This window comes from Danaus plexippus, chromosome 7 (genome assembly GCF_018135715.1).
Source record: "Danaus plexippus chromosome 7, MEX_DaPlex, whole genome shotgun sequence".
NCBI lineage: Eukaryota > Metazoa > Arthropoda > Insecta > Lepidoptera > Nymphalidae > Danaus > Danaus plexippus.
The window spans coordinates 7839321-7853499 of record NC_083541.1 but is presented as its reverse complement, the minus strand read 5'-3'; the positions used below and the strand labels follow the sequence as shown (position 1 = coordinate 7853499).

The following is a 14179-nucleotide window of genomic DNA, read 5'->3' as shown; positions in this document are numbered from 1 at the left end:
CGGCGATTGTCCGCTCTCATTGATAAGAACACAGCCTCCGGACGGTTACGATCTGTTGGTTTTAAATGAGATACTAGATCTTTTAAAGAAATTTCTTTTAAAGAAATTTCTTTTAAAGAAATTGAAAGCAATATTATTGGACTCTGAATTTGTAGAGTTATAATCACTTTAAAATGTGTTTTATTTTCAACTATGTGCGTTGCATTATGTCTTTGTGACACAGTTTTTTCCTTTGAACCAACTTAGTACTTACATATCATCATGATTGACTTAGATCCATTTTATAAAACCCTTCTTTTTTCATCCGCATAGTGAAGTAACGAGAACTGGACTCGCGCCAAATAAGTACAAGCTATTTGAGAACAGTCGTCTATAATGAATTAATATTTTCTGTGACATTTATTTCTAAAACCTTATAAATAATTCATATAGTTTGTAATTCCAATAGTAATTCAGATTCCGCGCGTGTTTTCTTCGATATTATTATATAAATAGTGAGTTTAATTAATGATCGAAGTGCTAAGAGTTTATGACAGTCTCAAATTTCCCTCCCCGTCTCAATGACACGAGACGTTACAGTTTTTAAAGAACATTTATCCAGAACATAGTCTAAGTAAGCGATACACACTAACGCCCGTTACATGTCTATCCGCATTCAACTTTCATTTCCATATATTTTATAAAGAATTAAAATAGAAATATGTAATGTATATGTCGGCAAATATCGCAATAATTAAACTTAATTAATGAGCTTTCAATAAATCAGTCATTCGAGTCACAAACGGACGTAGAAAACGTCGTGTCCGGTGATTATTATACATTAATAATGGCATCATCCTGTCAGCTGAGGCGGTGATGGAGGTGATGGAGGTGATGTAGGCCGCTGTAATTACCGTTCCAGAGTTACATTCAAAGATAAATAACACTACATTGAATCACGAAGTCCAAATAAGGCGGGAGTGCTCAAAAAGTTAAAAGAAAATTGTAAAGAGAATAATGTAATCTGTTTTATGAATGGTTTGTTTAAAAAGTCTACTTTTGACAATTATTACATTTTATAAGTACATTTATAACATGAAATTTATATATTATTATTACCCCTACCAACATCTTCTAGATATTTTCCCGATCGCTCGATTGAGTAATGAAGTTCATTGTTGTTACACTTACCTTTAATTTTCAGTCATCTCGTACGCATGAGATAGCTGAGCGGAGAAGTCCTCCAACATGTTGTATTAAAAATATCATTTGAAAGGTGATGTTTCATTTCATACACGAGTATATGATTTTATGATTGATATTAAATTTAACAAACGAAAGAAAGGCGACGTCTGAAAATTAACGCTAAAGTAATAAAGAACCCGTGTGAAGCTGACCTCCCTGATAACAGAACGTCAAGTGTCATGATGTAACGAGTGTTATATGTGAGGGTGGTTGTATAATATCCGTCAATAAAACAGAGAAATACAGCGCGCGAAATTGCTTAGAAGATTGTATTCTAAACTGAATTGAAAAAACTATGTGGTATGAAAATGAAAAAGAAAAGTTTGATTAAGATTTCATTGACATTATTACGAAGGTGGAAAACTATGATCTGTTTATGTTTATAAAGCTGCGTAAAGGATCTCTGAATACCGACTGTGCCGTTCGTGACGTCATAACAACATAGAAATACTTCATTAACCATCTCGTATTGAAAAGAGTTAGAGCACGTACAGTCAGCAAGTGACGGTGTCTGAGCGATAAGTTTCCCCAGTACCAGCTACCGTGTAACTTTCCTGCAACAGACCAGCTTGACTATGTATGAAGTGTCAATGGAGGTTAGAGAAGCTTTCTTATTTCGCAACATTATCCAATGATACGTTGACTCAAGGAGAGCTTGTTTATTCATGATGCGTTTGTCGATTGGATAGTTTTATAGAAAAAATATATCATAATCACCCCGGAAAGAGGACACCTTCAGGAGACGATAAATATTGTCATCACGACTGACAAAACTGGAAGAGATTCCGATGGATCTGTGTTTTTTGGCAAATACAAAAACATATTGACAATAACTATAAATAATATGAATATCTTTCCCTGGCTGTATCTTCTAAAATAATGGAATTAATTCACTTAAAGCTCAACTATGATATGTACTTCTAAACATATCCGGGACGTCAAGCTGTCTTAACTATTATCTTCAGAAATCAACAGGTGAAAGGCTTCATAAGAGTCACATCTTCATTTTCTCAACTTTTTAAAATAATATTAATAGCAATTTCTCAATTTTTTTTAGTCTGTTGTTTTACATCGGGAATGGGTGTGACTGAAATATAGCTCGGGAACTGAACGTTGGCTTGAAAATAACATTTCTTTAGAAGTCATAAGAAATTTATATCAAGAGAAAAGATTACAAGTAAATAAGTATCATGTTTATTAAGTTTAATTTAAGAGATGATATTTTATATATATGAGACGGGAATGAAACTCTAAAATACTTTTCGAACACTCTACTGTACACAGTCATATAATATAGAAAATATTCAGCCATCGAGTGTAAATAAAAAATCAGCGAAGTAGGTGGTTTAGCCCCACACGTGAACCCGCCACCGTCTCTGCCACCACCAGAGCTCACCGGCAGAACTCTCACCGCGGACCACAGTCAGTTGCACCTGACACGCCGACATCGTCACCACCACGCGAACAGTGAACTATTGTGATTCGACATCGAAATCTCATAAATTTCGATTTCAAGTATTCTGTATTTTTGTTATTCTGTGTGAGTGGCGCGGAGCATGAGACCAGATTCATTCTGAATTACGACCAGGAATACTTTAGACGGTGAGTGAATAGAGTGCAGTTCGTTTCAATACACTCATTAGGTATACCTAGTAACAACCACACAACACTGTCATTATATGAGGCCAAGTGACAAAAAATACCTTTTTCTGTACATGTGTTTCTTGTAATAATAAACAAATGAGCACATGAACAGCGCCGTGTATATTATAGCTGTAAAACAATACTCACTCATTACAACCAACTATCAAGGAAATAATTAATTATCTATTATTCTACGAATGGAATGCATTTACCGGGTTCATGATTTATATTTATATAATATGTATTATATATAACATACATTTTATTATTCATTTTAATAGGTTTATAGATATTAATTAAATGATTTATAAATTGTCATTAAAATTTATTTACCAATATTTTAATGGCAACACTGTAACATAATTTTTAGAATATTTTGTCAAACCGTATCGTACTGTTCACGTGTTAATTAATAATTTATTTAACTCCAGAGAAAGTCGTTCGGAATTAAAAAGATTCCTATTGAATAAAAAAATAGTTCGTAGATTTATATAACTCAGTGTAACGTAGTAAATATAAATGGGAAAGTGATGTCTGAAACTTCCCCGCGGCCACTTCTAAGACGATTACGAAATTTTGCATTTTAACTATCAAGAGATAAGAACTTGCACCCAGTGAGACGCACCTTCGACATACTTTAAATAGGGGAGGAGATTCCCCGATCAGTCTGAATACATACATACATATAATGATCACTATTAATCACACTTGACATTCAGAAAATTAATTAAAGCTGACTAGTTGCGGAAAGTTTCTCAGTCACAGCGAAAGTATTTTACAAAGCTGAGTCCCAAGTAAACAAGTATGCATTTTATATAAATTACTGAAATGTATGTCTTAAAAGTTATAATACAAAACGTGCTTTTTTATTCACATATAAAAATATATTGAACTAATATTTAAATAGCTTTCGAAGAACTAGGCCGACTGCGAGACATGCTCGGAACAAGTTAAATCATTGTCGCAAAAGAATTACGCACCGAAGTACAATTTCTTTGCATTGAAGGTGTTGCCAATGTATAAAAAAGTACTATGACAGTACTTTATGAATATGTTGTACTTTTCTTATTACACAATCTGATCAAAGCGTACTACCAATACTGAATAAGAACTCAGTTACGTTATACTCAGGACAATGTGTCTTATGTAACATTGTTAGGGTTCATTTTGATCTGTTCCGTCGGGTTGTGTAAGCCTCCCAGCCTCTCAGCCTCCCAGCGTACAGTCGTGTAAACTGGAGCATCGATTCTTTCCGAACATTCAACACGTTCATTGTGTCGTATCTTTGTCACACCATGTTTGTTTATTGAATGTCGCATGTCCCACATACGACGGTAATTATATTATGCCTACTATATTGTCTGGTGATTTTACTTTCACACTATTTAAGAGAAGGTATAAAGTTAATGTTATCTTAAGTTAAAACGTACAGGAAGCAGCTGAGCCACAAACATTTTACTTCTTGGTTACGTTCTCAATTTAATATAAAGACGAATTTCTATCATTGAATAATAACGTGATTGAGAGCTCACTGGTCTCTCATTATTTGACGATGTTCGTTCATACTACACTCAAAGACCATCAGTGACTTTATTTTAGTAGGTTTCATTTCTTTTAATTACATAAACCTATATATATATAATACGTTTTAATCAACACTAATAACTGTTTTTGTCATTACACTCATGCATGAGACGGAACCCTCAGCATGCCATGGGTTCACCGTGCGGCTGCCGGGTCCGTCGCGACACAGTAATAGATTTCTACTTTTAAAACGTTTTTGTAGTAAATGAAATTGTGTTTCGATCCCAGTCCAATAAATGCTTTAAACATCCGAACAATTGATATCGTTTTTTTTTAACGAAATAATCAATCAATCTTTTATATAATTTTACCGTCAGCTCTGAGAACTAAAATATAAAATAATGTGCGGAAATTATTATTGAAACGACGAATAAAAGAGTATAATAAGCAATTAATTAACAAAAAATATACGACGGCAAGGCATATTAAAACGTCAAGATTCTAAACTCTCAAATAATAATGACTAACCGTGAGATGGACGCTTCACTCACTGTGCGATACTTTCTTTCTCCATTGTGTGAAGTGAGTTTAGTTCTTGTGACTCCTTAACAAGTTTTTTATATCATATTAAGAGGTGAATTGCTCTCATATAAAATTATAATCTCTGTAAAACCCCTATTTGTAATAATTTTGCATAATTAAAATTCAAAATTCCTCGTCATGTAAACAGTAACACGTAGATTATACACTTAGGTACTCGTCTACAAACAGCAAAGAAAATAAATGAACTATTATCTTATAACATTGAAATAAGCGTTATTATATGTAAGCGGAGACTCATTACATCACGCGGAACGCTGATTGGAAAATACAGCCTTTTATGGCACCACCAAGGTTCATTCTAATAACTTGCGCTTAAGACGGAGTCTCTCAAATATTTTCAAAACTTCTCTAACCAAGAAATATAAATGTACTACACGCATAAGACATAGGCTTTAGTCGCAGTCGGAAGTATTCAATGTAGGCATTTGATTTCATTGCTGTCTTTTATTCATAATAACGTCATGCTCGGCACGCGACGCTCGGCACGCGACGTTCCAATATATGTGGCTTTGTTAATTGAACTGTAACTATAACCGAGGCTCGCTCAAACTATTAATATGACAAAAAGTTAGGAGTTTAAGTTTACAAGTTTGTTAGAAACCAAAGACGAGCTCACTGCTCTCATCTCTGTATCATTTTTAACAAAAATACTACAGTCCGTTTTGAAACGCGAGAAGTATCGAGTAATTTATTTTCCTCGTAGTGTTAATGTTTTAAACGTGCTGTTAGGAGCTGGCGAGTGACGTAAGGCTTTCACTGCGTTCGAATACTGACGCGGCTCTGTAGAATTGGACGCGGTTTGATCGTTGCATAACATCCGTCCGGCCAGACCTCCGGGGACCGCGGACCTTGGCCCGAAAATGACGCCAGATCACACATCATGATATCACATAAGGCTCATCAGGCCGCAGCCTAACATTCAATTAGCAGGAATTGATATTAAAACACGTAATTATTCTTGAATTAACCATTGTCAGTTTATAATCTATAACAAGCTGTTATTATGTCTTAACGACGTGTTAGGCATGTATTCCGCGCGTCAAGTAGTGTGTCAATGGGTGACAAACAGACAGTCAAGACATAGAAGTATTAGTACTCTTTAATGTTAAATCCCGGAGCATTACGAGGGGATGTTGAAACTTAAATGAAATGAAATTAAGATGCAGGGAACGTTGATGTTGAGAAATTAAGTGACGCCTGTACCAGGGATAGATTGTAATGCTGGGTTGATTTTCTACCGACCTTATTCCTCACCGAGTGGTTGGCATCAACTCTCTGACCCTTACCCATATGCTTATTTACAGTGACTTTCGTTTATACACGTGTATTTTTATAAAAAATAAATTCTCAATTTAATTTTCCTCGACGTATTTTAATTTTATAACTTCTCATACTATGTAACGGTTCCTTTAAAATTTATCATGTAAGTTAAAAAGCAATTGTATAAATAAAGGTTTTTTAATTGTATATAATGTAAACACATGTGTGTGTGTGTGTGTGTACAGCACACAGCCTCCGGTTCCGTCGACTGGACGTTCAACTTGAGATTTCACTTTCGTGCTCGGTCATTGAACCCAACATCTCTCCTTATGATTCTCATTCATATATTTGTCCATGAAATGTTATATTTTTTTAAAAATTTTAATTATAATTTATTGTAAATTATCACCTCGTGTCACAATATGAGATATTATAGATCGAAGTTAAGTTAAGGAAATCAATAGGAAACATATCTTGCTTTTAACAATCTCTGTAATTGCGTTTAAAAATCGTTATTATATGTCAGTTGGTGTATAATTTTCTGCAATTTAGTTCAATATATATTTACTCAAATGAATATTATTTAAAAAAACAGACCTTAAAATAGGTCAGGGTTTCTCAACGTAAGTAAACAGTGTAATAATGTATTGTGGTGACGTCGGCAGTGCACGTAGCTAAAGAAAACTGCGTGAAAATAAAGATGGCGCGAAAAGCGGCCTACTTCGATAATTAACGGCTCGGTAACGGTCTCTCTGTTACATTAAACTCGGAAAATATATCGGCGTTTCGTTTTAAGAACGGTTTCGCCACGTTTACGTAATCAGCCTTTAAATTTCATATCTTTTTTGTTTCGTTTTTATCTTTCCAATTTCTGTTGAACATTCAGTTGCGAGTTCGACACAGATCTGGCCGTGTAGATTATATTCAATGACATTTGCAAATATATATTTTTATCTAAATGAGATCTCGACTCATAAATTATTCGCGCTCTAGTAAGTACGCACTCGAACAAATAGCACTAATGAGTTCTTGTAATGTAATTAGCGTTTAATAACACAGGCGTGACGCTCCAGCCTTTGTTAGTTCCTTCTAAGTACACTCGCACAAATATTGTTTGATTCTGTTAGGCAATGTCGCTATTGTTACTACACGTACCTGTGCATTACGCAATGGTGTTAATACGCAGCACGAATAGGACACGTCTACGAGACTATTCCAATTATTTTTTTTATATAATAAATTAATTAAATTTGTCACCAATACAAGAATTCCAATTGATCAGTTATAACCGAGATAGCAATAGATGACCGTCATTACATTTTATTACGAAGCAAATCATTGCATTGCACGACTCCATAATCTAAGACGTTGTTATTTGGTGAAGAACATGTCTTGCGATTTCTACAAATTAATGCAGCTATGTGAAACTGTCCATTCCCCGATACACGCGTGATGTTTTGTAACAATGTTGCTATTTATTTTATTTAAAATCAGCATACGAGACGCGTCGCGAGGAAAACGACAGTTTTATTGACGCCAACACTTGACTAGAAGTAAAGTAGCGTGATACAAATAAGCTTGCGACCGATTTTTTTTTTATAAACATATAAAACTATAAATTGTATAAATGATTTTGGTAGTTTTTCCACAAGAACAACACAGAGCTTACATTGAACTGTAGTACTAGAAATGAAAGTAAATTATAAAACATAATTTAGCCGTCATTGCTCGGAAAACTCTTCGAAGCAATAAATCGATCCTACACGACCCACGGTCCTCGGCCGGCGCCGCATTAGCTGCACTTTCATTTTAATCAATTCTTGTTCTTTTCACTTGTTACACTCATTATGCCATGTAATATAACAGATGTGGAACATTTAAATGATTCACTCGAAACTACCGTGCCAAATGACTGTTGTCGTGGAATTGAAATTAACTGAGAGTAGAATGTGAATCGTATTGGAACAGTTTTTTCTGTTACGTGTGATGGAAGGCTATGAAGCGCGTGCCTCAAGAGATGTCGGTGGCAGAGGTCATCTATAAAGATTACACGCGGTGTTTATCACCGGACTTGTTACCAGCCTCGGGCTACTTGTACAGCGGACAGACAGATGCCCTTAATTGTATCAACATTCCTAACTGTTTTAGTCTTAAAACATTTTTATAAACAAAGTGTGTTACTCTTGTGTGTGATATACTTTACTATATGCACATAAAAAAACTATAATTTTATTTTTAAATCATATAACATCAACATAAAGTCAATAATTTTTAATCTAAACTACTGCTCACACATCTTAGGAACAGGGTGTTTTTATACCACTCAACATAATGTAAAATAACTTAAAAGGGATCTTAAAATTTTCCCTCATTTAAGTTAACCCCAGTGACAAATAATGACAGGAACGCTTTAATCATTATTATTAATAACGTAATCGTGTATCATTCCAGATGGCTCCCGTAAGCCCAATACGGACTTGCGCCATTTTGTGGCTGTTCTGCGCAATAGCCATCAGAGCGGATCATGGCGACAACTCGACCACAACCACGACCAAAACGATCCGAACGACCCTCCTGCCTTCACGGACCACACGCACAGAACTGAAGGTTTCCAGAAGTCTGAACCCTCATGAAACCCAGACCCTAAATGTGAGGTCCAAGTCGGGTCATGTGACACAATTAATTGTCAAGAAAAAAGATGGCAAATCGACGACACAGGGCCCCAGTACGACACCAGTACCTACAACTATGTCGGTCAGAACTACCCTCACAACTTCAAAGGCAAACATAACAAATGAAAATAAAAACAAAACCGAGTCAAGAGATCAAAGAAAACTTAATTTTGGAACAGTCAGTAGCGACCTAGCTGGCTTTGATTATTATCTTAACAGACATAAGCATGACGACTTTGCTGATGTTAAAGCTGAATACGGGAACTGGTCCCCTGTTTCCGTCTACCCTGAATCACATATCCAAGAGGACGGTGGGAAACCAGAGTCCGACCCAGAAACTTATAATTACTATCCAACTTACGATAACGAAAAGCAAACGGAGAACAAAAAAGTTTATATAACATCGAAGAGTTACACGGACTACAGCGGTCCTATTAAGAGCTACAGGTTCGATCCTTACAACCCAGTTATAAAGAATGACAGAAACCCCGTCTACATAGAAGTTGTTAGTACTAAGGTGTCCGACGAAGATACGAAACCGATCAAAGTTCCTGACCCAGTAGTAATAAGCTCTGAGCCCATGTATTTAAAGAAAGCTATCGACAAATACAATAATAAACGCGGCAGATCCATTCTTACTTTGGGTGATGATGGTATTCCAGAAATACAAGGAATAAGAATGCCAGACGATGAATCAGACAAAAAAACATGGAGAAATGCAAGGGTAGTTAACGGGGAATTGATACCCTACCCCGAAGGTTACACACCGCCGCGAGCTATCCCCGAGGCTGACGTTTACCCTGATATAGCGGCAGAAGAACCATCACAAAACTTGGGACCATTTACGAAGGAAGACAATTTTGAACCAGTAGATGGTCCTTTTACAAAGTTTGATAACATGAAATTTGAAAATCAGGACTTTATTCCCAGCTACTCATACAAGCCAAAAGAAGAACATCACTTTGTTAAAACTGGATACGGTCCATTCACGAAAGCTGACAACTCAAAGGTTGCTAATTCCAAACTGATCGAGTACATCAAACAAATAAATGAACAGGAATCTAAACGGGATTACTTTAGTGGAAGAAGCTCAAGAGCTCATAACGGCGACTTGGACTACGCTGAGAGTCACATTCAACGAAGAATGTTACAACACCCAGGAGAAGCCAACTTCCCAAACTCACTCATGTACACTCCGAATGACGCCAAACCTGATTTCGATGAAAGTGTAAGAAATCCTGTACTGCAATATGCTCATCCGGAACTTGGAGTTCAGCCTGCCAAAGCTGGCAGAGATAACGCCGAAAACTACGACAATAAGGAACGAAAAGTAAAGTATTACACGAACGTTCCAAAGAGCGCTCATCCTTATCCGATGGAACCCATCAACGGATACAATCAACAGCGCAGCCAAAACACAGGGATCAGCGCCAACAGGTACTATGAGGATGAATATAATAAGTTTTCATATTACGATCACTCTCACAACAAGTATCCTTACGGTTACGGCTACGTCAAACGTGCTCCTGAACCGTCATTCTGGCAAAGAATTACCGATTCAATGAAAGATACCATCAATACTGCAAGCCAAACGGTGCATCAGTTTACGAGGCCGCTTATCGACCCAATAGCGAGAGTCACGCAGCCCGTTTTGGATCCCATAGTTGAAGCCACCCATAAAATATCTCATAATTTGGGACTTTACCCTTCGAATTCTATTCAAAGTCAAAGATACGCTCAAGATAAAATTGGAGTAGCCGCAGCAGCCGGAGCGCCCGCCATGCTACCGGCTTTAGGTTTAATGGCTGGTGGTGCTGCGCTCGGATTAGGCGCAGTGGCCGTCGGTAAACTTCTCGACGTCAACATCATGCGCAGTGCGGGAGAAGACACACAAGACGATCTCGAGAAAGAACACAAGAGAGCATTCATCAACGCGCCATATGATATCGATAGAAAAATATTAAGCAGACAGAAGTTTTACGACGACAACTACAAAATGCCGAGCGAAAACGTGTATGTGGTGATGTCACCAGAAGACAGTGATGTGAGTCGATCGAAAAGGAACACGGTGACCTATTACAATCCTTATCAAAACTTTGTAAGGAGGAGACGGAGTGTTAAAAGATCTCTAGGAGACGACACGTCGGGTGATTTACAACATTTGGAAAGCATTTCCAGTTCTTCGAGCCTGACCTCCGCAGCCCTGGAGCTGGTCAAACAGACGGACTGGAGGGACTCACAGTGCGCAAAGTTTACGTTCTGTAAAGTGTTAACCTCGCAATCCTCTGACTCCCTGTTTGGTATGGAGAAGAAAATGGAATCTCTTCTCAAAATGTAAGCATTACTTTTTGTATATCGTATAAAATTCTTAGTACAGCGAGAGTGTGCGCATACAAAATATTCAACATTCAATATATAATATAACACAGCCGATGATGAACAAACAACATTCAAGGTTACTCCTCGAGTATTTCCGGATGCGTTCACACAACTTTCTAAAGGTCAATCGACACCGTCCGTAAACAATACACTTGTCTTGTGTTGTGTAACCGTAGACACTTTCTTCACACGAGACAAAACTTAAAACATGTGAGAAGCACTTAATGAATAATGTAAATAATACCTGCATATGTTGCCATATTTAATTACAAATAGGTTTCAAATTCAAAATCTATATTATTAATAATAAAACATTTTGATCTAAACTTTTTTTCTAATAAAAGTAAAAGTCATGTAATGAGGTGGTTAGTATTTTAAAAATTAATAACATATGTACATAATGTGAAAGTTATTCGAGTGTCTCGACATTACATTACAGGTAACAATTTACAACCGGCGTCGTATATTTAAATAGTCGAGAAACTTATGAATCATATCTTTGTTTTTTAATTGCTAATCAAAAATCCTTTACTTACAAAATATAACGTCGTTTGGGTTAAAATTTAGATATTAACTAAATAAAAATATATACAACAAATTCCTATCAAATAATTATCTTAGCGTATGTATGTCAGTAGATCAGTGCGTTCACTTAACAACAATTACTATGAAGATGGTTCTCGTTAACACGTCGATGGCTGCACCTCGTTCCACTGACACTTTAAATAAAACGAACTCTTATTACGACATTATAAAACGAGAGAAGATTCGTAATCACAAATAAATACAGACCGTTTGCCGCCAAAATGAACGTCAAACGGTAACAGTTACGCAACGTTCGGAAACACGCACCAGAGGTGAAAGTGATCGGAGCGCATTCTCCATGTCATACACAAAACGTAAATTATAATTTAGAACTGATATATTCATGCCGAGTTGCCGAGTGAGCCAACTCCGGCACCGGTCATAAATCAATGCGTGTAAATGTTATAATAGTAAAACAAAATACTTAAACAGTTATTGCTTTTTTATGTATTCAGCAGCGCATCATGAGTAGTGCTAAATATGGAATAACGGCTTTAGTCACTTAATTATCAAAAAAACACATTTTAGATAAGTTGGTTGAATTAAAATGAATGAATAAGATGGCTTTCTGTAGTTAAGTTCTAATACAGAGCGTCGCATCGATCTTAAGACGGATAAATATATAAGAAAATTTATGAATAAATGAAATAAATTTAATTTTAATTTATACGGAAAACTAGTCTGGGCCTCTCAAGAACGACCGCTTTATGAGGACCAGACATATTCGTGTCAGTGGAAATATTCATGCATTCACATGCTTTTATGGTCACAGATTACTGAGATGCGGGTCTGTGAAGGAGTCGATTCTCGGCTCTAGCCTTTATTAAAACATTACTTGATACGGCATTGAATCGTTTAAAAACCCTCTATTACAATGTGAATCCGGGAACTATGGAATGCTTTTTTACAACTTAAATCTCAAGTATCATCATAGTCCGTTCTTTATATTGGTCAAAAAGATTTTAACAAATGATTTAATAAAATGAGACACGCATACATGATAGGAGACAAATATTGTGGGTATTGCCGTAACGATAGCAATACGTGCTTCTTAAAGAGTATTTTGTCGGGTAAATTATGTATTATATAAATATATTAAATGTTCCAGGATATCTCGCGGGAACGCGGCGGGAGCGGCCGCAGTGGCCCACCAGCTCGGGGACGTGATGTCGGCCAGCAGAGATCACGACTGTTACAGATTCCATTGCGATTCCATCTGATACTTCACCCTACCAGTCCAGACCAGTCTATAAGTACAAAGTGTCTCGACGGACGCGTCTGAAGGGCCAGAGACAAGTATTAGAGTTAACATGTCAGCAGGATTTGAACGTGCGCGCTTTATCAATATGGTATTTTTGTGATAAAAAATACTCGGCGATAAAGCCGCAGGCACACATTTATTTATCTTAATGACGTAGAAATACTTCGATATTCTAAGTTTTTATGATTTTATTAGGTTTTATCGATATTAAAGTATTAGCTAACATAACACATGATGGTAATTAATAATATTGTGTTTTTGAGATATAGCTCAGACGTTGTAAGAAAAAGATAGTTATATTTTTACAATGTCGTCTCGATGAAGGAAACCGTTGCTTCAACGTCTCATATGACTAAACAATGCGAGTGTTGTGAATCTATTTATTCAACTTATTTATTTAAACCGTTTGTAGATCAAACTATAATTTATTTTAATTATTACTCTCGCGCTGTAAGTTGTAAATACGCTTGGACCAATTGTAAATTATTTATTTATTAATAATAAAAATTGTAATAACAATATTACGGCTTTTACTTATTTTATCACAATTTTTCAAATGATTTTGTTTTAAATTTTCAATAAAAATACTAGGTTTATTTAAAAACACAGTACATATGAGTTGTTTTTCGTGGCATAATAAATGATATTTCTTTCACTTCCGAAAGAAACGGATATTACGATCGAAAACAATATTATTGAATTAGGCCAGAGACAAGGAAAAATAAACGCAAGCCAGTACAACTACCCTCACAGCTAAAAGCCTTTAATATCTTGGACTTAATAAACTGATGATATTAGGATTAAAATTCATCTTCCTACCAGGCTCACCAATCACAATATAGTGTGATAATTATAAAAAGAGGGACATTTCAGCTTCTATATTAAGGATATTTTATAGTGTTTAATTATTTAAAGTATTAAAAAATCATTTTATAGTAACTTTCTCTTAAATTAGGCTTAAAAGAAGAACATAACATTTGAATTTCATATACATGCTCGAGGTCCGTTATTTTGATTATTTCCATAT

The 14179-nt window shown here is 35.8% G+C and overlaps 1 protein-coding gene across 3 annotated transcripts; it reads left to right on the top strand.

Moving 5' to 3' along the window:
- The first annotated feature begins 2536 nt into the window (after positions 1-2536).
- LOC116770829 (uncharacterized) lies at positions 2537-13673 on the top strand. 3 transcript variants are annotated; one of them, XM_032662453.2, is made up of 3 exons: positions 2537-2826; positions 8707-11261; positions 13000-13673. In XM_032662453.2, the coding sequence occupies exons 2-3, from the start codon at positions 8707-8709 to the stop codon at positions 13109-13111; spliced, it is 2667 nt and encodes an 888-aa protein (XP_032518344.2). In that variant the 5' UTR covers positions 2537-2826; the 3' UTR covers positions 13112-13673. The 3 variants fall into 3 exon arrangements, with proteins under 3 accessions (XP_032518344.2, XP_061376893.1, XP_061376892.1); XM_061520909.1 differs by lacking the exon at positions 2537-2826 and adding an exon at positions 5727-5943; XM_061520908.1 differs by lacking the exon at positions 2537-2826 and adding an exon at positions 8101-8378.
- The last annotated feature ends 506 nt before the right edge of the window (positions 13674-14179 follow it).

What these genes read in the sequence shown, in the direction of transcription:
- LOC116770829 (XM_061520908.1), top strand. An exon ending in ATGGAATCTCTTCTCAAAAT is followed by an intron (nt 11,262 to 12,999) that starts GTAAGCATTACT and finishes TAAATGTTCCAG; the next exon opens with GATATCTCGCGGGAACGCGG.